Source organism: Solanum dulcamara, chromosome 6 (genome assembly GCF_947179165.1).
Source record: "Solanum dulcamara chromosome 6, daSolDulc1.2, whole genome shotgun sequence".
In the NCBI taxonomy this organism is placed as follows: Eukaryota; Viridiplantae; Streptophyta; class Magnoliopsida; order Solanales; family Solanaceae; genus Solanum; species Solanum dulcamara.
Window position 1 is genome coordinate 49455266 of NC_077242.1, and position 24196 is coordinate 49479461.

Below are 24196 nucleotides of genomic sequence, written 5' to 3' on the forward strand. Positions count from 1 at the left end.
ATTACAAACAAATCTTTAAATTTATATTTTTTGATAAAAAATTTAAGAATATTTTTATCATTTTAATAATAACTAAAAGGAATGAGTTTATCAATAATCTTTTACCAAACACATCACCTGTATTTTCAGATTCAACAATTACATAACAGAACTGCTTGTTTATAAAATGAGTTCCAAGATATTTTTTGAATCAACTTTCAATTATTCACAATCAGCTAAACCCAACAAGCGCTAATCAATTTGCAAACTACAAAACAAAAATGTATCATCATTCTACATCACTTGCTCTAGCTCAATATTTTGTGATTGTAGGTTCCTCAACTTTTTTTTTCCTTTACAAGTTTTTTTGCTCCTCGAAGTTAGTTTACAAATTTTAACTTAATTCTTTTCGAAGTTTGATTAATTCTTTTGGATGAGGCAATCTAAATAGTTATAGTCAATTGTTGATTTTAATCAACATTTTAAAACGAATCAGTTCTTTACACATTTTTACTTGTTTTATATTTTCTTAATATTTCTATGTAATTTTACCATTTAAAATATTTATTTCTACAATGTAGATTTATAAAATATTAAAAAATTAAAAACCCATAAAGCTTATGCCCAACCCTTTGAGACTTATGCCTCACCTTGCCTCGACTCCCACCCTTGCCTCTTTAGTTTAAAGTTATAAGCAAATAGTAGAGCACAAGCCATTAGAAACTCCCATAATTTAATTGATTCATCATGTATTACCTAAAGCCTCTCCATATAAGCTGCAGTGATAACCGGAAACCCTTCAAAATTCTCAGACTTCCATATAGACTATCTTTACGATTCAAAGTGAAAAAAATAAAATGACAGAAAATAGGGAGAATACAGATATTACAAAGTATCCAGAAAGTGCAATGATAAAAGACAGCACTTCCTTATACTCTGTCCAGAATTGCTCAAGCTTTGATATCCTGACTTTGGCTTTCCTTGAGGATGTCTACATATCGTTTTACTTGACTTTGATTTATCTCAAAAGTGAATGTAAGTTCTCTTACCTGCAATTTACTCGGTCGGGTTAAAATATATCCTGATGGACATTACAGGGAAAAGAAATAAAAAAACAAGAGACATCTCTGCTTAAATATAATTCCACACTGCTCTTAACCCCATCAGAAAATGAAAAGATAATTAGTCAACATGCATAATGCTATTTTGACAAGAAAAGCTTCTAGTTGTGTTTTCAGCTTGTTCAGTTAATAAGCTCAAAAATCAACTTTAAATACCAAAAGCAATCATTGTCACACAACTTAGACAGGAAAAAAAATGGTAAAACTACATAACAAAGTGAACATGTGGTATGTATTTATGGTACACAACTATAGTTACAAAATATTATTATTTGCTACAATACTATTAAATCTGTAGCAAATACACCTTTTACACACAACATCTGTATAATAAGGCACAACTCAAGTTCCCTCAACCACACTCTCTTTCTCCCCTTCCGTTTCTTTCTTCTCTACTGCAAAATCAGTTCAAATCAAATTCCACCCTCTTTCTTCCATTTCATTTTTCTCTCCTTTACAAATCAAATCTAGTTTTTAGCGTGAATCTCCAACAAATTCAGAATTTCTTACAATCAGGTAACTTTTTGTTGGTTTGTATTTTTTTGAGTTAATCTCGTCATGAATCCTCTTCAACTATCATTGCTTCAGCCTCTTCCTCCTCCATCATCTTCGTTGCCTGCACCTCCTCTTACGCCACTATACCACAACTGTCAGCCTCTCAGATTGAATTTTAGTGGACGAAGGACAAAAAATTGGAATAGTTCACGGTGGTCCGATGGAGTTGAACGATGGCTATGTATTTTCTTCTTTGTGAGATCAAATGAGTTCTTAATAGACTACTATGTTTATGATGGGTGTTTCAATTTTTGTATGTATTTTTGATGGCTAACATGATGGGTGGGGTGGGTGTTTCAATCTATTTATGTAGTTTTTGTGAAAAGATTTCAAATCTGGATGTACTTGTTATGTTTCGAGAGAGATTTTTGTGTCTTTTCATTTTAGGCATTTGTATCAAAAACAAAAGTGTATCAGTTCACTATTGTACTTTTTGTATTAATGTAATCAACTGTATTTTTTTGTTGATATAATTTTGTATCAACATATTCAATTGTATCAATGTATTCAACTGAGGCATTTAGATCAACATATTCAAGTGTATCAGTTTATCATTATACTTTTTGTATCAATGTCTTCAATTGTATTTTTTCTTGTTATACATTTGTATTCATATGATTTTTCTATTGAAAAGCCAAGTACCAAATACAGTTCAATAGTTATAAAGCCCTTAAACAGTTAAATATTTGTATTTGTATCAAATATTGTATTTTGTATTCTTATGTATTTGTATTGAAAGATAAGTTCCAAATATATATTTTGTACCAATATGTATTTGTGTGAGAAAATGCAATAAATAGTCCCTTAACTATAGGAGTAGGTCTAAGATGGTCCCTTAACTATACAGTTACTGGATTTAGTCCTTGAACTATTCAAAAACGTATCATGTTTGGTCCCTTAACTATATACTTACTTGTTTTAGTCCCTTAACTATACACTTATAGATTTTAGTTCGTTAAGTATTTAAATAGTTATCAGGTTTGGTCTCTTATTTATTTTTTAAACAAATTTAGTATATTTTAATGGAACTCATGCATTCGTGAAATTAAATCTTTAATCCATTTTTTCAGTTGTTTCTCTCTTCCCGCTACTATTTTTTTTAAATTACTCTTATGAAAAGAATAATAACCTCAACGATTCAAAATTAAATTAATGAGGAAAGAAGATTTAAGTCCTAATTTTATTCAATGGAGGATAAAATGAAGTATATTATTGTTGCTAATGACTTGAATATGCTATGTTCCCTTCTTTAGCAGTTAACGACTATGTTGCGCGGACTCTTCATTTTTGTTGTCGCACCCATGTTGACACGAGACGGGTGCAGGTATAGGATATGTATGAGATTATGTGTGAGATTCGATTAACCCACATCAGATACTTTGACCAAGATACTTTTCCTCTTGGTCAATATACGTTGCTTCATGTTTTAAGCCAAATAGAGAGATGCTAAATATTCAAGCAATTTTGTTCGACTTATGGTAGACAGTAGCAATGATCCGTAAGGAGAGTTGGTGGAAGGTCTTGAATGACTTTCTTTTTCTTTTCTAAGGGGAAGAATATCTTTATCTTTATAACTATATTTTTACAATATTGAATATTTTTAGCTGAATCCCTGCACCCGTATCCATACCTGAATTCATATCCTCGAATCTTAAAATTTAGATTTTGTTGAATCCGACTCTCGGATTCGTATCCGTCTCGGACACCTGCACCCGAGTACGAGCAACTTAGGTTAACGATACATAATCGAATTCAGTATCCGTCTTGGACACCCGCACCCGAGTTCGAGCAACTTAGGTTAACGATACATAATCATCACGAAATTTTTAATTTTATTTTTCCTACAAAAGAAAAATAAGAGATTTTATCTTATTACTCAAATTTCTCTACGTAAAATAAAACGAACAGAATAATAAAATCGATCTATTTCAAAATTTAAAAAACTAATAAAAGTTACAAATCTACCATTTTATAAATTTTAACTTCTGAATAATTAAATAAATTCCCTTTAATAAAGCCGATGGAGTATAAAATTTGGAATCAAAACATGTGAGAATAGAACTTTTAATTTTATTCTCATTGTAAGAAATTCATTTTTATTAAATATAAATAAATCTCTCCCCACACCTAACGAGTAATAAGTTTTTCCTTTTTATAATAAATTTTAATATATTCAAGTCATTAGTAGCAGCAGTAATATCATTCATTTTATCCTCCGTTGAATAAAATTGACTTATGTTTTCTTTCCTCATTAATTTTATTTTGAATTGCTAAGGTAAGGTTCTTTTCATAAGAGTAATTTGAAGAAAACATAGCGGGAGAGAAAAACAACTGGAAAAATGGCTTAATGATTTAATTTCATTAAGGCATAGATTCCGTTAATATATACTAAATTTGTGTAAAAAATGGATAAGAAATATAACTTGATAACTATTTAAACACTTAAAGGACTAAAACCGGCAAGTGTATAGTTAAGGACCTAAAATCGGTGAGTGTATAGTTAAGGGACCAAACATGATAAGTCTTTGAATAATTAAAGGACTAAATCTGTTAAGCGTATAGTTAAGGGACCATTTTAGACCTATTCCTATAGGTAAAGTACTATTTATGACATTTTCTCTAATTGTGTTCATATGCTTTGAATTGAATGATAAGTAACATATACATTCCACATATGTATATCTTTCAACAGTTAGAATTTTTGTATTCGCTTATATTTGGATTCAATTGTAAGATAATTGTATTCATATGCCTTTTTGTATTTAGGTATATAAGAAACTTGACAATTTTTACGAACAAAAATGAATACAACACACTTGACTCAAATGAAAACAAGTAGATCACACAGAAACAAATACAACAAGAGATTTTAATATATTAGGTACACAGAATATTGACAACTTTTTGCGAAAAAAATGAATACAACAACTTGCTTGACTCAAATGAAAATAATTAAATCTAAGCAAATTTTTACCTTTTTTTTTGCACACATTATCATAAATGAATAAAATAAGAAATTTGAATATACACGTATTAGTATTGAATATAAAGAAATTTGTCAATATTTATGATCACATATGAATACAACACGTTAGAATACAAATGAATATAATTAGATACAAGAAATTTGGCAGCATTTGAATACAAATTACTCATAATGAATGCAACAATGACTCGTAATGAATACAAGACATTTGGCAGATTTGTACTTTCAGTTTGCATTCTCCAGAATAACTATAAATCATACACACTTGAGAGTCCAATTTGAGACAGGAGTATTTTTAGGGAGTGATTTATTCTAATTTACCATAACAGAAACGATGAATCACAAACACTTGAGAGTCCGATTTGAAACAAGAGTATTTTTAGGGAGTGATTTATTCTAATTTACCATATCAGAAAAGATATCTTTCGTCTTTTACTCAATTTAAGTTGTATTTGTATTTTTGTAGGAAAATCACCAAAAAATACAATGAATACAACAGATAGCAAACCAAAAATATAGCTGTGGATTGTAAATATTAAAACTATAACGAAGAAATCTTAATTAAGACCTAATGTTATTTGTTTCTCAAAATTTCCCTACAAAATTCTACGAACATAAAATGTCGTGGGCTTTTTTCTTGCTCTCTTCCCCCACACCCCTAAAGGTCTAACAATGGGCTTTTCCCGCTTCCCCATGTGGTGAATCGAAGTCTCAAACATGGTTGGAGGTGGAAAGTTTTTTCCAATAGGTTATCCCTCTCCAGTCTTACCAAACAACAGGTTTTTTGCAAGCATTGGTTGGATTATAGCATGCTTTGTTAGGCAATTTCACTCATATAGTTAGAGGTGAAAAATGGGTGACTTAGATGAAATTTGGATGGATTGAATATGATTTGAGTCAAAATGGATTGACTTATAATTCACCTATATAAAATATGAGTAAATATGAATTTGATCAAATATGGTTTGAATAAAATGGTTCTAACCCACTTTAATCTTCTAAAGTCAAAAAAACAATTAAAAAAAACTAAATTATTAATACCCCAACCCCTACCACCCCACCCACCCCTAAATTATTATTCTCTAAAAAATTATTTTTCATTAAAAAAAATAAATTTAATTTTTTTCTACCCCATACCCCCACCTTCACCACCCCCATTTTTTAAAAAAAAATGAAAAAAAACTTTCGCCCACCCTACCCCCACCCCCAAAAGTTCTTACATTTCTCTCTTCCTATCACATAAAAAAGAGAAGGAAACTCCTTTGCATTTCTCTCAATATGTATGTAGCTATTCTCACACAATATAATCTTGTTATAAAAAATATTTTGCACTCCAATATATGCATTTTTTTAAGTTAACAAATAATGTGCAAACCAAATATAAATATGGAGTATCAAAATTTGAAATTTCAGAAATTCATTTTGTATAAACTAGAGATATATAAAAGACATAATCTTATGAACTATCATTATGTGTATATATACACATATTAGATTCTGATAAGCTAAATTTTCATACTTCCTGTCTGTCACTCAAGCTGGAGAGGTTCATTGCCGAAAAGGTAAGGTCTATACTCACTAATGATTAATCTATTTAAAGGGTTGTTTGGTGTGATAGCTAAGAGGGGTTAATCTCGGAATAATTTTTAAGTGTTCTTAAATCCCTTGTTTGATTGCAAAGGATGGGATAACTTATCCCAGAATAAACAATTAGTAATAAGATAAGTTATTCCTCTCTCAGGGTGGAATAGTAATCTCAGGATAACTTATCTTGTGATAAAGTATGTAAAATAACAAAAATACGCCCCCTAAACTCTCTTTTATACACCACCTTTTACATTCATGTGTATTAACATAATTTTTAACAACATTTATAATAACATTCACTAACCTTAATAATCGTTGTTGTTATGATAATATATTTTTCTATTATAAAATTATATTTTATAAATACAATTTCTATTTATGAATATATTACAAATTGAATTTATTTGTCTAATTCTTATGTTTATTTATATTTTGATTTCTTTTAAAATGTTCACTTCACTACTAAATTACATATTTTTATTTAAATAGTTTATTACTCACTTAAAAATTATATTCTATATATCAATTAAAATGTAGATAACTTTAAAATGTAGATAATTTTAGTAATAAAATTTATTTTACTTTAATAAAATTAAAATAGAAGTTTTATTTTTAAGCTTAATAAGATGAAAGTTTTATTTTTAAGTTAAATAATATGAAAGTTTAATTTTAAAAACACACAACACAATCATTGAAATGCATACACAAAAATATTTAAATTAAATAAGATGAAAATTTTATTTTTAAGAATAAATAACTAAAGCTTGCAAAGAAAATGTAAAAAAAATAAAATAAGGTGGAGGGTATTTTTGTAAACAAACAACTTATACTTAAAAATTAAGCAATAAATATACTTTTGAATATGACAAACCAAACAAGCAATGAATACCACTCTCAGCATAACGTATCCCAGCATAACTTATCCAACATAACTAATCGAAAAATAAGTTGTATATAAACCAAATGACCCGTAATTGCAGTTACCTGCCTATGATTGAGAGGGAATGGTGAATTAGCAGATTGTTCAAAATCAGAACTATAATTTTAACCTCCAACCACACCAACCTGTGTAGCGCGGACTCTGCAAAACAAATGCTATACCCGTGTTGAATCCTTCAAAAATGCACTATTTTTGGAGGATCCGACACACACTCATCGACTTTTTCGGACAAATTCAACATAAAACATTCATTGATAGGAAAGTTCTCTTTTCCAACAAAGTAATTTTCACTTAAAATAGCAAAAGCTCAATCAGCTCCAAATGTCTACCCATAAATTCAATATTACAGAGGCCTGACCCGTAGTTCTTTGAAACAAGAATAGGATAAGGGTGACAAAACGGTTCTTAAACAATCATCCCGGTTTCAATAATAACCACCAGATGATAACCTAGGCTTGATATACTTCTACTTGAAAAATAAAAAAGAATGATTACTAGGTTTGATATACTTGATCATAAAAGAATAAATACCTAGGCTTGAGTTTAAGTAACTAAGGGTGTGTTTGGTATGAAGGAAAATGTTTTCCATGAAAAGTGTTTTCCCAGAAAATGTTCTCTTGAAAAACAAGTTGGTTTCTAACTTATTTTCTCATGTTTGGTTGGTGAATGACAAATATTTTCTATTGTTTGTTTAGTGAATGAAAATATTTTTTATTTTTGGCTAGAGAGTAGAAAATATTTTTTAAGAAAATAGTTTCTGACATGAAAATCAACCCTAGTAATTAAATCGGGATCCGACCCTAACATCTGATATAGGACCCAACTCGACTTTCAACCCAAGATTCAACTTCCAAATTTAGACTCGATCTCGACTTTCGAACCGAAATCCGACCACACCCGACTCCAAACATAACTTTCAAATAATTTGATTTTTTTAAAAAAATAATTTTTTAATTGTTTTTGGGAATGGGGTGGGGGGCTGGCAGGGGGGAGGGATGAAAAAATGAAATTTTCAAAACTTTGAAATATTTTTTGAAAACAAATTTTTAATTTTTTTTTTTTTTGGGGGGGGGGGGGCACAGTAGGGGTTGTGGTCAAAAAAAAAATTGAAATATTTTCAAAATAAATTTTTAATATTTTTTTTTTGGGGGGGGGGTGCTGGTAGCGGGGTCGGGTACGGGTTGCGTAAAAAAATGAAACTTTCAAAATTTGATGTATTTTTCAAAAAATAATTTTTTAAAATTTTGGGTAAAAAAATGAAAATTTTAAAATGTGAAATATTTTTTAAAAATAAACTTTTAAATTTTTTCTTAAAAAAGAAATTTTAATTATTTTTTTTGGGGGGGTGGGGGAGGGGGGTCGTGGTAGGGTTGGGGTAAGAAGAAAACATTGTAATTTAAGATTGGAGGAGAGTTTGGGAAAATGTTTTCCTTAGTTTTTGGAAGAAAATCATTTTCCTTAAATTTGAGGAAAATAAATTGATTTGAAAAATATTTTCCAAAACATTTAAGTCAACAAAATATGAGAAAATTGGTCCTTCATACCAAACACACTCTAAGTCACAACCTTTTAGTGCCTGTTTAACTGAACTTATTTAAAGTAGCTTATAAGCCGAAAGCAGCTTATAAGCCAAAAAAAATAAGTTGGGCTACTCCAACTTAGTTTTTTTTGCTTATAAATTGTTTTTACCTTATAAGCTATTTTAGATAAGTTAAGTCAAACAGACCAATTATTTTTTTGAACTTATTTTAAGCATAAAATGGTTTTAAGCATTAGGCAAACACGTCCAAAAGCTAAAACGGGGCTTATAAGTTGGTTTGACCAACTTAAAGCCCATCCAAACGGGCTCTAAGTCATGTGATAAGCTAAATTGAAGAACAAGCTAATAAGATAGGTAACTCATCGATGATGGAATACACAATTTGCTTGGAAATTGATGCAAGAGGTAGATGACTAAGAGCCTTCAGTTGTCATCAAGATCTCAGGGCTCCGAAGGGAGAAAGGAGGCAACACTTCTAAAAGTACCAAACAAAAATCTTTAACCTTAACCAGGATATTTGACTAGTTAATCTTGTGTCAAATAAGAAGCATACCTCAATGAAGGAACCAGAAGTGAGGGTTAGACTCTGTTTCGGAAGTACTTCTTTACCATTCACATGAATTGGATATTTTCCAACATTCCGCAAATGGAATAGTCCATGCATGTCCATCTTTATAGTTGCCTAATCAAGTAATTCACATAAATGTGTCAGTCCATCAACTTGTAACTGTTCATCACATTTCCAGGAATTCAAGGATGCAAGTTGTTTCTAGGATTTAAAAAATAGGGATAACTGCATTTTGGTCCTACAGTTATTGTCAATTTTTTTTTTTAGTTCTTGTAATATTTAACTAAGCATATTTAACATTTAATTAACTAAAATTGTGGTCACCCTACAAAGGAATATGCGGCATTTACACCATCACTAGAACTATATTACCCTCAAATATGGAGTAACAATGAAATTTAGCATAAAATAATGATAATTAAATGATTTTAACTCTTAATAATTCATTAAAAATTTCTGAAGATTCATATTTAGAGGAATCAAAAGTACACTAATCAACTAATTTGAATGTTAAATGCACTTAACAAAAAATTACAATGACAAAAATTAGAATTTGTTGATATTTGACGGACTTAAAAGCAGTGTTATCAAAGGATCCTTATAGCACACTTAAGTGCTGAAGCGAGGTGCAAAATATGTTGAGTGCTTCATCTTGCGTATCGTGATCTTCAGTGTAGTCATCAAGGCTCTAAAAAGTACATGGTGTTATTACTTGCTAACCAAGTCTCACATTTAGAGTTGTCAAAATGGGCTTGGCCCTTGAGGTCGGTTCAACCCAACCCTTGAATTAAGTGGGGTTGGGCTAAAATTTTTCAGCCCATTTAGGAACGAAGCTTTTTAGCGCAGCCTCTTTTGGCCCACCAACCCCTTAGACTCAACCCGCGAACCTCAGAGGCCTGAGTCATGAATTTTAAAAATATTTATTATATATATTTTAAATAGTGTTTTATTTTGTCAAATCTTCAGCAACTAGGCAATTGAAATTATTATAACAATGAATCTTTGACCTCTTTTACTTTTGTGTTTATGCCTAATTTCTTGTTTCTCCTTTCTTGTCTAGTTTGTGAAAAAATAATCATGTAATGTATGTTGTTATGATGAATCTTATGATTGTTGATTGTTGTATCTTATCTATTCTATTGTTTTGTAAGTATTCCACTAAAGTGTGTGGAACTCATGGACATGTGAATTTTTGATGTATTGGTGTTGTGTTGATCAATGTTCAATAGTATTTTTAAGAGGTCAATGTTGTCCATCTTTTGATTGAAGGGTCAACCCGTCCCAACCCATAGCCTGCTTAGGGCTGGATTGGTTGTATTTTATAGGCCCTTTAGTTAAAAGAGTTAACCCGTCCTAACCGATTTAACTCGTTAGCCCTTTAGGGTTGGATTGGGTCAGCCCATTTTGACAACTCTACTCACATTCACAAAAAAATAACCCTAATACTTATTATATTTTGTTTCAAATAAAGTTTTGGCTGTATGACTTCAATTTGGATTGTCATTCTATATTGGGTACAATTGTACAAGAAAATGGTGGTGGACATAAAGCTTTTGCGAACTTGAATAACTTTTGACATAACGCCACTCGCAAATTTAGGATTTTGTATTTTTGGTATTTAAATATTTTATAAACATAATTTTGTATTTAAATTTTAATACTTGGATTTTTGAACTTTATAATATCAATATATGATGGTTTAAGAAGACTTTGAGTTTGGACTACTGTCGTTATTTTTAATACTCTACTTTATTTTATTTAAATTAATTTTTATTTGGTCTACGGGCCGACCTAGCACACCTCGCTCAAGTCTCACGGGTCAGCAGGCTTTCTTGGAAAAGCCTCGTTCTTAAATGGGCTCCAACAATCATAGTACAACCCTATAATATCACGAGTTGGACTAGGCCAGCCCAACAGGCCTACGCAATATTGACGGCTCTATTAGGATGAACTGGGAAGTAAATGTCCTTTCCACGTTCTCAAATTTTTTATTCAACTTTTTCAAGTTTTATTTCCTGGTATTCATTATTGACCTTTTTAAATAATACAAAATTTATTTTTTTCTGTATGGTCATCAGGATTGAGAAAATCTCTTTCGTAAGATTCGATAGTTTTAATTTCATTTTCAAAACACATTAGAGGAAACAGTAACAGCTAAATAATTAAAATACTTCATTATTTTCTTTCATTGTCACCTTAGGAAAGTTGTAAGCACCTTCTTCCAAGCAATATTTATAGAAGAAAATTGTAGGGTTGGACATGCCAGAGCCCTGGAAATCCCCTAATCATCATAATAACAAAACACCTAAACGGCAATCAGTATGAAAATATTGCCTACAGTCACTACTCAAGGATACCAAGTCAGACTCTAGATTTACAAATTACCTAAGAAGTCTATCGGATCATCAAATTCCACTATACGATTTTCTTACACAAAAAAAAAATAAAGACACTAAGCAACTCCATGTCATGTCATGAATGGATTTGATTTTATTTTCAAAGCCCCTTCCATTCCTCTCCTTCCACACTGACCACCATATGCATGAGGGTATTATCCTCAGCCATTTTTTTCTGGATCTTGCTCCCCCTCTTCTAATCCAACAAACTATTAAATCAGTTGTGTGTTTAGGCATGATCCACTCTGTCTTTGTGAGGCTGCAAACCAGGTTCCGAATCTGTGTAGTGAATTGCAATGTAGGAATAAATGGTTGTTTGTTTCCCCAGTCTCATTGCACAAAAAACATCTGGTCACCACTACTCTCCCCTTCTTTTGTTGTACTTAATGAGTAAGACAAGCCTTCTTCACCATTAACCATGTGAAGCATTTTACCTTAGTAGTTGCCATGATCTTCCATATTTTTTTCCAGAGCCTTGACTACTCCCGTTGGACCACACTGTTCTCGTTCTTGTATAGCCTATTCACAGAGAAAATACCATACCTTGTGTGTCCCCACCTCAGAGAATTTGTTTCAGTGGTTGTGGCTTGTAAATCCTCCACCATCTTTAGTAAATCAACCACCCTTCCCACTTCCCAATCATTTAGATGCCTTCTGAAATTTAGGTTCCCACCTTGAGGGGACCAACACTCATTTATATAGATTTCAGGTTTTCTGTTCAATGCCATCAAATCACGGAAGACTTCCTGAAGTGAAGCTTGCCCAATCCAAATATCCTTCCACAAATTAGTTTTGTCACCATTGCCTACCCTAATTCTGTAATCTTCCTGCAGTTGTGGCCAAAAAGCTCTTATAGTTTTCCAAACTCCCACTCCATAGGTATTGATAACCTCACTATAACACCAACGGCTGTTGTAATGACCCTCCAGGTCATTTTCGTCTTTTCCCAATCTTTTTAGCGTTTGGAACTTTCTTGTAGCAACCCCAAGTCATTTATGACTTGTTGATAGTTCGATCACCTGAGTCGTTATTTTGGGTTTTACGCCCGTTTCCCTGTTTTGGAGCTCTTGGAGTTTGAATGGTTGACTTCGATCAAAACTCCAAGAAGACGACCTCAGAATGGAATTTTGATGGTTCCATCAGCTCTGGAATGGCCAAATTAGGCTAGTAGAATGGTCGGCACGAGTATCGAGGCTTTCGGTGCGAGTTTGGGGTCATTTGGCGCTTTAGGCTTTGAAATTTGGCCTAAGGTTGACTTTGGTCAACATTCTTGGTAAAAGCGCTCGGATTGATTCTGGATCTAGAAGACAACATAGGCCACAAGTTCCTGATTGCTCTTCATACAGTGCAGCTGTATGGGGTGTTAACCACTTTTGTCATCCACTTATCCTCCATGCCATACTTTGATGTGATGATCTCCTTCCGAAGCATATGATCTTCATTAGCAAATTTCCACAACCACTTCAACATGAGGCTTTGGTTTTGCTTCCTTAAGTTCCTGATGCCTAGGCCACCTGTATTCTTGTTCACTATCAATTCCTCCCATTTAACTAGGTGGAACTTCTTTTTTTCTTCACTGCCTTCTCATAGGAAATTTCTCCTAAGGACATCAGTGCTCTTAGATACACTAGCAGGCATTGAAAATACTGACATCATATAGGATGGTAGTACATCAAGGACACTGTTGATTAAAGTTAGTCCTCCCAAGTAGAGGCACTGACATTTCCCCAGGACGTCATTCCAACTACCTATGGACTTGCTTTTAGCTCCCACAAGCATGCGTAGGTAAGTTGTTGGAAGTTCACCAATCTTGCCTCCTAACTTACTAGCCAAGCTTTCTATCCCTGTCACAGTGTTGATCGGGTAGATAAAGCTCTTTTCCCAATTGATATGGAGTCCAGAGACTGCATCAAAAATGACAAAATAATCCTAAAAATCAGAATTTGATCAATTTTTGCTTCACAAAAGACCAATTTATCATCTGCATATTGGAGGTGAGTTACCTCCAGGTTGTTTAAATCTCCTGCTTGGAATCCTTTGATCCACCCTATCCCATTTGTTGTGTTGATCAAGTTACTCAACCCTTCCATGGCAAAAATGAACAGAAAGGGAGATAGTGGGTACCCCTGTCTCAATCCTCCTTGAGAATCAAAAAATCCAGCAGGTGCTCTGTTGATTAGGATGGAGAATCTCACACTGCCAATACAATATTTGATCCAGCTGATCCATTTAACCCCAAAACCCATTCTTTCCAACATTTGGATGAGGAAATTATGTCCAGCTTGCAGGCAATCCTTGGCTTGTTGCTTCTTTGTCTAGCTTCAATACATTCATTTGCAATTAATACAGCATCCATGATCTGCCTTCTTTTGATGAAGGCCATCTGTTTCCTGTCTACTATGCCTTGGATTACTTATTTGAGTCTCTCTGCTAGGAGCTTAGCTATTATCTTGTAGACCCCCCCCCCTCCCCAATGAGGCTTATGAGTCTGAAATCTTTTAGTTCCTCAGCACCTACCTTCTTTGAAATCAAAGCAACAAAAGTTACAATCAGGCTCTTTTCAATAAAGTACTTTTCATGGAAATTTTGAATTGCAGCTACTGGACCAACATTAATAATATCCCAACACTGCTTGAAAAATTCCATGGAGAAGCCATCTGGACTTGGGACCTTGTCCCCTACACATGCCTTGATGCTTTCCAGTATCTCATGTGGTTCAAAAGGGGCTTCCAACATGGAACTATCTTCAGCACTGATCATAGGGCAATTCTCCATCTCTAGATGAGGCCTCCACTCTTCTGTTTTAGCATATAAGTTCTCATAGAAGGTCACTATTTCCTTCTTGATTGCAACTGGATTTTCTATCATCACCTCCCCTACTTTCAGTCTATCAACAGTGTTGGCTCTCCTATGAGCATTTGTTGTTTTATGGAAGAAGTTGGTATTTTTGTCCCCTTGCTTTAGCCATGTCGCACTGGACCTCTCTCTCCAAGCTATCACTTCCTTTCGGGCAATATCTTCAAATTCATTTATAAGAGTCATTCTGGACGCAATCTCCTTCTCTTGCAAAGTTCTGTGTTCTTGGATTTCTTCCAGTCCTGTCAATTGTGTCAGTACCAACTGCTTTTGAATTTCCAGATTACCTTGAACTGATTTACTCCAGTCCTTGAGTTTGGTCTTCAGAGGAAACTTCTTCTCCACACTGGCAAGGATAGGGAATAGGGACATCAGATATGTTGGAAGAGAGTCCAAAAATGAGTTTATCAAAGTGACCCTCCCCTCTAGGGAAAGATGCTGAGCTTTCCATTGAGCCAATCCTTTCTCAATTATTTCCACAATACTATCTCATACTTCCACAGAATTTACGGTTTGGGTAAAACCTATCCAAGCCGATTTTTATTTGGTTTGGTTTGGTTTTACATTTTTAAAAACCGATAATATTTGATTTGGTTTTGATTTTGTTCAAAAAAATCGAAGAAATAACCGAATCAGACCGACAAAGTATATACATATTTTTTTTAATTATATATACACAATTATTTTTTATGAACAATTTTTTATGCGAAAAATGCAACACTAACGAAAAAAGGAAGTTATGAATTGTGCAACAATATCGGTAGCGTATGCATTATTCGGTAAGTTTATGTTGTTTAGTAAATTGAATTAGCTAAAAATATAAGGAGGAAGTTAAACATAATTGGAGTTCTTGTATAAGAATTATAAGATCCAAAATTGCACGAAGACAATTCATTTCCTTTTGAAAGAATTGTTGTTTTATTTTTCTCTTTTGAATGAATCGTTTCTTTTATTTTTCTCACCCCCTAGATCCAAGCTTACACACCTTGAATAATCCAATCCATATATCTCCATCTGGTTTAGCAGTCAAGTCCAGTTTCATCTTTACAGTTGCATGTATTTGCTGCTCATTATCTTCACCTCCTTATTTTATCACATTCACCTCTTTTGAGACAGACCCAATAACACTATATTTAGCTAACTCTAGGTGTAGTAAGTCGCTTGTTCATACCTATGGTCATCGTCAACTGTTTACCCAATTGGGAAGCAAATGGAGTTACTGTTCCATTGGATGCCTTAGATCCAGATTTCTTCAATTGCTGGGAGCCTAATGGAGTGGATTTGCTTGCTTGACTAAAAGTTGTCTCCTTCGTCATCGTGTTGTTCGCAATGTGGTCCTTCTTTTTTTTCTTCCAAGGTTGCCCCCTCTTCATTGCTGAATTGTGCATCTTACAAAGTAGAGCTTAAAGTGAGCCGAGAGCTCTATGAGAAGTAACAATTTTTGTCCTTCCAACCATTTTAATTAATACAAAACTTCATTATTCCTTTTATGGTGACACTAGGAATGTGGTAGATATTTTTTTTCATGAAGTTAACATTTAGAGACAATATACTAACTTTTACTGTGAACTTTCCATTGTTAGCCCTCAGTAACTGTAGACTGTCTTCATTTGTGTTAAGGTTATTGGCCTACTCCAAAGAATTGTAGAAATCTGTTAAGCTGCCTATCTCCCAGTCATTCATTCTCTCCTGAAAGGGAGATTATATCCTCGATTGTCTCTGACATCTGTGCTAGTGTTGCCTCCTTCTGGTTCAGATTGTAGATAACAGGATACAACGGTTTCAAAGGGTGTTGACCAACCCACACATCATTCCAGGAGGATGTCCTTCCATTTCCTATTTCAATTCTTGAATTTCCCCACATTTTAGGCAACAGGTTCCTGATTATTCTCCATAGTCCTACCCCCTAAGGGCTTCTAACATCCTTAGTGATCCATAGGTCTTCCATAGCATATCTGGAAGATATAGCATCTTTCCACAAACCTTGTTCCCCAGAAACAAACTTCTATAGACACTTCAAGAGGAGGCACTGATTCTGAACTTTTGAGATTCTTTAGCCCATTCCCCCTTTGCCAGGGAGTGTCGTAAAGAAGCTAGACTCCATCAGGAGAAACTTTTTATGGCAAGGAAATGGAGAGAGGGAAAAGAAGTATCACTTGGTGAGATGGGATCTGTTGTGATCAACAATAAAAAAGAAGGCTGGAAGAAGTCAAAAGACTCTTTTGGGAGAATTTGGATGAGGTAGTGAGAGGTATACCTAGTACCGAAAAGATTTTCATTGGTGGAGATTTCAATGGTCATATCGGTACAACTTCTGATGGTTTTGATGATGTCCATGGAGGCTTTGGTTTTGGCGAAAGGAATGGCGATGGGGTATCGCTTTTGGAGTTTGCTAAAGCTTTTGAGTTGGTTATTGCTAATTTGTGTTTTCTGAAGAGGGATAATCAATTGGTCACCTTTAGTAGCACGGTAGCTAGGACTCAGATTGACTACTTAATCCTCCAGAAAGGTGATAGAGGCCTTTGTAAGGATTGCAAGGTTATTCCGAGTGAGAATATTACTATCCAACATAAGTTTTTGGTGATGGACTTGGAGATTAAGAGGGATAGGAGAAAGAAGACCCTTTATGACCGACCGAGGATTAGATGGGGGGGCCTAACTCCCGACTTTTCTCGAGAGATAGGGGAGAAGCTGACTGGTTTAGGGGCCTGGAGTAGTAGTGGGGATGTGAACATGTGGGATGACAGTTGATTGCATTAGAAAAGCAGCTACCGAGGTTCTAGGGGTATTAAGAGGAATCTTTGGTGGTCATCAAGGAGATTGGTGGTAGAATGGAGAAGTACAAGGCAAAGTGAAAGCCAAGAAGGTTGCCTATACGGAGTGGTTGGAGTGCATGGATGAGGAGGAGAAGAGTACGCTTAAAGATATCTATAAGAAGGCGAAGACAGAAGAGAAGTCAGTTGTCACCAGTGCTAAAATGGCATCTTTTGAACGCTTGTATGTTGAGTTAGGGGAAAAAGGTAGGGATAAGAAATTGTATAGGCTCGCCAAAACGAGAGAGAGAAAAGCCCGCGACCTGGATCTAGTAAAGTGCATCAAGGGCGAGGAATGTGAAGTGATAGTGGATGAGACCTCTATCAAGCAGAGGTGGCAAGCTTACTTCCACAGACTCCTAAATGAGAAAGGAGACAGAAATATTGTACTGGGTGATTTGGCGTACTCTTATAGTCTTCGAGACTTTGGGTATTGCAGGTGTTTTAGGGTCGAGGAGGTTAGATGTGTTATTAGCAGGATGAGGAGGGGGAGAGCAACCGGGCCCGATGAGATTTCGATGGACTTTTGGAAGAGCATTGATAAGACAAGTTTAGAGTGGTTGACTAAGTTGTTGTTATTCTGAAGACTGCTAAGATGCCCGATGAATGGAGGTGAAGTACTATGGTTCCACTGTATAAGAACAAGGGTGACATCCAAAACTATAATAATTATAGGGGTATCAAATTACTAAGTCACAGTATGAAGATTTGGGAGAGAGTGGTGGAGATGAGGGTGAGAAGAGGAGTATCAATCTCAGAGAACTAGTTCGGATTCATGCCGGGGTGGTTGACTATTAAAGCAATCCATCTTATGAGGAGACTGGTGGAGAAATTTAGAGAAAGAAAAGGGGATCTCCATATGGTGTTCATTGACCTTAAAAAGGCTTGTGACAAAGTTTCGAGAGATGTTCTCTGGAGGTGTCTGGAGGCTAAAGGTATCCCAATGGTGTATATTAGGACGATAAAGGACATGTATGCTAGAGCCAAGACTTGGGTTAGGACGGTGGGAGGGGACTCAAAGCATTTTCCTATTGAGATAGGACTACATCAGGGATCTGTGCTAAGTCATTTTCTTTTTGCCTTGGTGATGGATAAGCTGACACGTTCTATTCAAGAGGAGGTTCCATGGTGTATGCTATATGCGAACGACATAGTTTTGATTGATGAGACTCAGGACAGAGTTAATGATAGGTTAGCGGTTTGGAGACAAACGCTGGAGTCCAAAGGGTTCAAATTGAGCAGGACCAAAACAGAATACTTGGAGTGCAAATTTAGATGTGCGATCGATGGAGAAGGTATGGAAGTGAGGCTTGCCACCCAACCTATCCCCACGACAAAAAACTTTACATAGCTTGGATCCACCATCCAGAGTAGTGGGGACATCGATAATAATGTCACGCATTGCATTGGGGCAGCGTAGATGAAATGGAGGCTTGCCTCTGGAATCTTGTGTGATAAGAAAATACCACCTAAACTTAAAGGTAAGTTTTACAGAATGGTGGTTAGACTAGCGTTGTTATATGGAGTGGAGTGTTGGCCAGTAAAGAACTCTCATGTTCAGAAGATGCATGTTGCGGAGATGAGGATGCTGAGATGGATGTGTGGGCACACTAGGAATGATAAGATTAGAAATGAGGTTATTCGGGAAAAGGTGGGAGTGGCATCTGTGGCAGACAAGATAAGAGAAGCGAGACTGAGATGGTTTGAGCATGTGCAGAGAAGGGGTGTCGACGTTCCAGTTAGGAGGTGCGAGCAGTTGGATGTGGGGGTTATGCGGAGGGGTAGGAGTAGAGCGAAAAAGTATTGGAGAGAGGTGATTCGACAAGATATGGCGCTACTCCATATCACCGATGACATGACCTTAGATAAAAGGAGTAGAGGTCGTGGATTAGGGTAGAAGGCTAGTAGGGATAGAATGGTGTCTTGTCGTGTGTCGGTAAGGTGGTCGTAGGTCTAGGCGTGCCTTTATAGTTGTGTTGTTATTGCCTTTGATTATCATATTACTTTGCTATCGTTATTGTTCTTGTCTTGTAAATTTGCATCGCTTTTCGTGTTTTTTATTTTTTCTTTGCCATTATGTTATATAAATTGTTTCTCTCTTACTTGGGACTGCGACTTTTGAGCTGAGGGTCCTTCAGAAACAGCCTCTCTTATCTCCATGATGTAGTGGTAAGGTGTGCGTACATCCTACCCTCCCCAGACCCCACTTGTGGGATTTCATTGGGTATGTTGTTGTTGTTGTTTTCCCTGGCAAAGGGAATAAAGACATCATATAAGTTGGCATAGCATCAAGCACACTATTAATTACAGTCAATCTTCCACCCAAGGATAGGTATTGGCTTCTCTAATTTACTAGCTTTTTTTCCATACTTTTTGACCACTGCATTCCATATGTTCTTTGACTTACTCTTTGCTCCTAGAGGCATCCCTAGGTAGGTAGTAGGTAGTTATCCCACTTTACCTCCTAGGATACCAGCAAGTCTATTGATATTTGGAACTTCAATCACAGGGTAGACAAAACTTTTGCCCCAAGTTATGTGTAATACAACTTCAAACAGGATTAATATGACCCTTAGATGCTTCAGTTGCTCTTTCTCTGCACCACTATTCACTAAGGTGTTATCAGCATACTGCAAATGGGAAATAATTAAACCCAGAGTATCACTATAATTCATCCAGAACACCTTGATCCTGTTATTTTGACTGAGCTGTTTTCAACATATCACTCAATCCTCTAATAGATCGTATAAAGAAGAAGGGGGAAAGAGGATCCCCCTGCCATAATCCTCTTTCAGAGTGGAAGAAACTAGAGGGGGTACCATTGATTAATACTGAAAATTTAACTCTACTCACACAATATTCTAACCAGTTTATCTACCTATTTCCAAAACCCATCCTCTCAAGTATGTTTCACAGAAAGTCCCAGTTGAGGTGATCATAGGCCTTTCCCATGTCCATCTTACATAGAATCCCAGGGACTTTAGTTAAGTACCTGTAAGACCACGGAAGTTGGAAAATTGAAACGAAGGAGAAAGTTGCAGAAAATTCTTTTGGTACAGTTCAGACGAGGCCTACCTACGGACCGGAGAAGGTCCTACGCCCCCCTCCCCCCGTAGGAAGGAATTCGTAGGCGAGCCTAAGACTTGGAAAAAATCTGGAAGTTCAGGGGTTGACCTACGAGGGTCATCGACAGATCGTAGGAGGCCCTACGATCCATAGATGGGGTCCGTATAAGACTCCTGATAATTTGCAAATTCCAGTAGCTAAGGTAGTGTTCCACGAAAGGGTCCTACAGACCGCAGAGGGAGCAACGGGCCATAGGTGGCCCCTTACGTGAGATTCAGAGATTTTGAACTTTAAGTTGTACAGGACAAATGGGTTTGACAACCCATAGCGCCTTCGACGATCCGTAGACCAAGGTCGTAGGAGCAATTCCAGTAGCTCTGAAATTTGGACATGGTTTCTACGAACCAAAGGCACGGATCGTAGGAGGACCTACGGACCGTAGGTCCCGTCCGTAGGGTCACTCTGGCAGTCATTTTCTAGGGATATTTTGGACTTTTTCCATTTATTTAACACCTAAGCTACGTCGTTTTGGATGACCTATATTACCCAAACACTTCAATTTCCCCCATTCACTCCCATTCTCCTAAAAATCTCTAAGGCATTCAAAGGTTTTCTCTCCAAGGGTCATCTTCCTCTCCAAGCTAGGGTTTCAAGAAGTCAAGTCTCCTTCCAAATTTTAAGGCTAGATTTCAGTCAGGTATGTGGGAATTTCATCCACGAATCCTCTTCCATCCATAGAGTCCCAAAGTAAACTCAATTCCTCTTTTATGATTTCTTTCTAAACCTAGGTTTTGATAATTTTTGCATTGGTTTCAATCAATTATGCTTTATACAATTTCAATGATCTTATTATGCATGGATGAATCTTAATCACACTTTTTTGATAAATTTCACATGAACTCATGCATTATGCCTATTTTATTATTATGAACTATGTTTAAAGAATTATGCATGCATCATGAATTTATGATCTATGATTTTGAGGATGCTTTCGATGAAGTATCAATATGAATTTTATGAAACTAAGGTTTGCTTCAAAAGGGAAGTAATCTCATCATGAAGGTTTTCCATGATCTAGCCACTATGATTTAAATGTGATTCCTATGAAAAGCTTATCATGATCTAGATGCTTTTACTTAAGTATCTTTTTATGACTTTGATTGAATTGAGGTTCATGTATGATTTAAGGAGCTATTCTTATGATTTTTGAGATTTCTTTCTTCTCAAAGACTGATATGTTTATGTATGATTTTCTTGTTGAGTTTGCCTACCACCGAGTGGACTAAAAGAAATCACCTAGATCCCATAACTACGTGCCCCCATAGGATGTCCTAATTGGACAATCAAAGCTTAAGCTAGTGGATCCACAAATAGCTCATGTAAATGGTCCTTACCTTGGCAAGTTGGACAACCTCTTTTCGATGTGGGGAAGACACTGGACTCCATATTATAGCTCACATGGTTTATGTCGGTTAATGGTGCCTCTCACTATGCTATGTTTTCATTATGTGATGGCTTATTTATGAACTACTCACGAGTTTTGCATTGACCATGTTCTACATTTCTAATGATGTTTTAAAAGCTTTTATCATGATTTAGCTTGGTCATTGCACTATTTTGATTTATGTCATGCATTGCACATTCTCCATATTTAGTACATTCTATAGTACTGACACATACTCTTTTGCCTATATTGTTTTATAATATAGGTCACGACGCTCCTACTCACTCTCGCGGCTAGTACAGGTTTCTATTGGCGTGTATTGATTGGTGAATCCTCATGCTTCGAGGACGCAACCACCTAATTTTGTCTTTTATTTCATGGCTTTTAGTCTCAGATTGTTAAGTGAGCTAGGCTTGTCCTATGCCCCCTTCTATTGTAGTTTGAAGCTATGTCAGACTTAGCACATTTTCTTCCGCATTTTTGATGTTATTCCTAGATTCTTTTTATGATTGAGTCGATATGATGAGATTTGGTTTAAGACTTATCTACCGCACTCTATTATTTCTATGTCGTTTATCATGCTACCTTACGTCATGCTATGCTTAGATGCTCGTTTAGGGTCTTTCAGGATCCTATTCGCCATGCCACGTCTACGATCTAGCTTGGTTCGTGACAGTATCAAGGCCATCCCAAGGGGTGGTTTTCCCTTCTTGCCTAATATTTGGGATTTTGCATTGAATTATTCCATTTAGTTTCTACTAGGAGACTCCCAATTTAGATTAGACCTACACGCTTACCGCTCTTAAAAGAATGCTTTGGCTTTATCACGAGTCCAAATTCAAGAAGGGAAAACATGGGTTCTTCATGTAGAGCTTTCTTGTGCTCTTCATTAGTTATAATAGTCTTCGCCAATGAAATTGAAAACGATGTAATACATGTTTATACATCCGAAAAATTTGTCGGACCACATTTTGCAAACGCAATTTATTTTCTTGAATATGCTTTACTTGGATATGCATTACTTGAGACAAGGATCTATCACAAACACTATCTCTACCTTCACAAGGTACAGGTAAGGTTGGGTACACACCATCCTCCCCAGACCCCAACTTATGGTATTTCACTAGGTATATTGTTGTGGTGGTGGTAATTCGGTTTCTCATCCGAGGAAGAACCATGGTAATTAAGTCACTTCTATTTATTAAAAAGATTAAATCACTTATGCTTAATTGATTTCTAAGAGTCACATAAAATGTTTTTTGGTAATCAGTGATCATTTACTGTAGAATCTAAAGATGAAGCCATGTAAGAGCAGTACAATCATGCAATCGCCTGTTTAGAAGAGGATAGTTTCCGTTACTTTGTAGTTACATGATGGACCTTATTCAAGTTCCTTTTTTCTTAATAGTGGTTAAAACGATTGGATCCAAATTCCGGGGTGGTCATATTGTATTTTTGGCATTATTTATAAGAAGACCTTAGGCTATTGAAGAACACGGACTTTTCATATACTTAAATTTTAATTTCAGTCTAACAATACTGAAGCACGCACGAAGTGACTAGTAGGGATAAATGAGCAGAAAAACTATACTGCAATCAGCATTGAGACATTTTATTTACACATACAAGAGTTGAAGAAAAGGTTTCATAATAGAAGATAATGACCAAACCAACAAATATGGAGCAAATGTTTCAAAAACATAAAAATTAATCACATAATCACAATCATGGTCAATTGTTCGATCAACTATTTCATTATCTGCTAGAAAAAAACAAATGAAACTAACTCAAAAATATGGGACCAATTGAATAACTAAAAGGGACCATTGATTAATACAGCTGGAGTCCAAGAAGAATGTACCTGTCTCCTAGAAATTTTATTATCACGACCTTCTCTTCCCAAGTCGATGTCAACTTTAACATCTTCAGACTCTCTTCCCAGCAGCACCTGTACCCATAAATCCAAGTTTGAATTTCTGTAAAACCTTTGAATCTAAAAGGAACACAACAGAAAAGAAACTGGAACTTTAATTGGACGCTAGACAGTAACAGCAGATTTAACACTTTTGGCAACATCATAAATGAGTCACTAATTCAGTATCTCTAGCTTTCCCCTTCAACTTTTGACCTAGCAGTAACAATTGCAACATTAAGGGTAGATCATATTTTGAGTATGGACATCTTGCAACAGCAAATATAGCTCAGTATTTCCTCTCCTTGGTTTGGTTTCCATATAGTCCAAAGACAAGATGTGACAACCCTATTTAACTATGCTCCAAGTGAAAAAGAGCTAGGAGTGATTATCAAGCAGAGAAGATGAAGTCTACTTGGCAAAATGAACATAC

At 35.3% G+C, this 24196-nt stretch overlaps 1 protein-coding gene across 1 annotated transcript in view; it reads right to left on the bottom strand.

Moving 5' to 3' along the window:
• Nucleotides 1-695: 695 nt before the first annotated feature.
• Nucleotides 696-24196, bottom strand: part of LOC129891140 (uncharacterized) — a 36063-nt gene continuing 12562 nt past the window's right edge. Inside the window, exons 5-7 of the mRNA XM_055966402.1 lie at nt 23713-23799; nt 9262-9390; nt 696-1028 (exon numbers count right to left, since the gene is read on the bottom strand). Of these exons, the coding sequence (XP_055822377.1) occupies nt 930-1028; nt 9262-9390; nt 23713-23799 (315 nt within the window). The 3' untranslated portion in view covers nt 696-929. The remainder of the gene's footprint in view (nt 1029-9261; nt 9391-23712; nt 23800-24196) is intronic.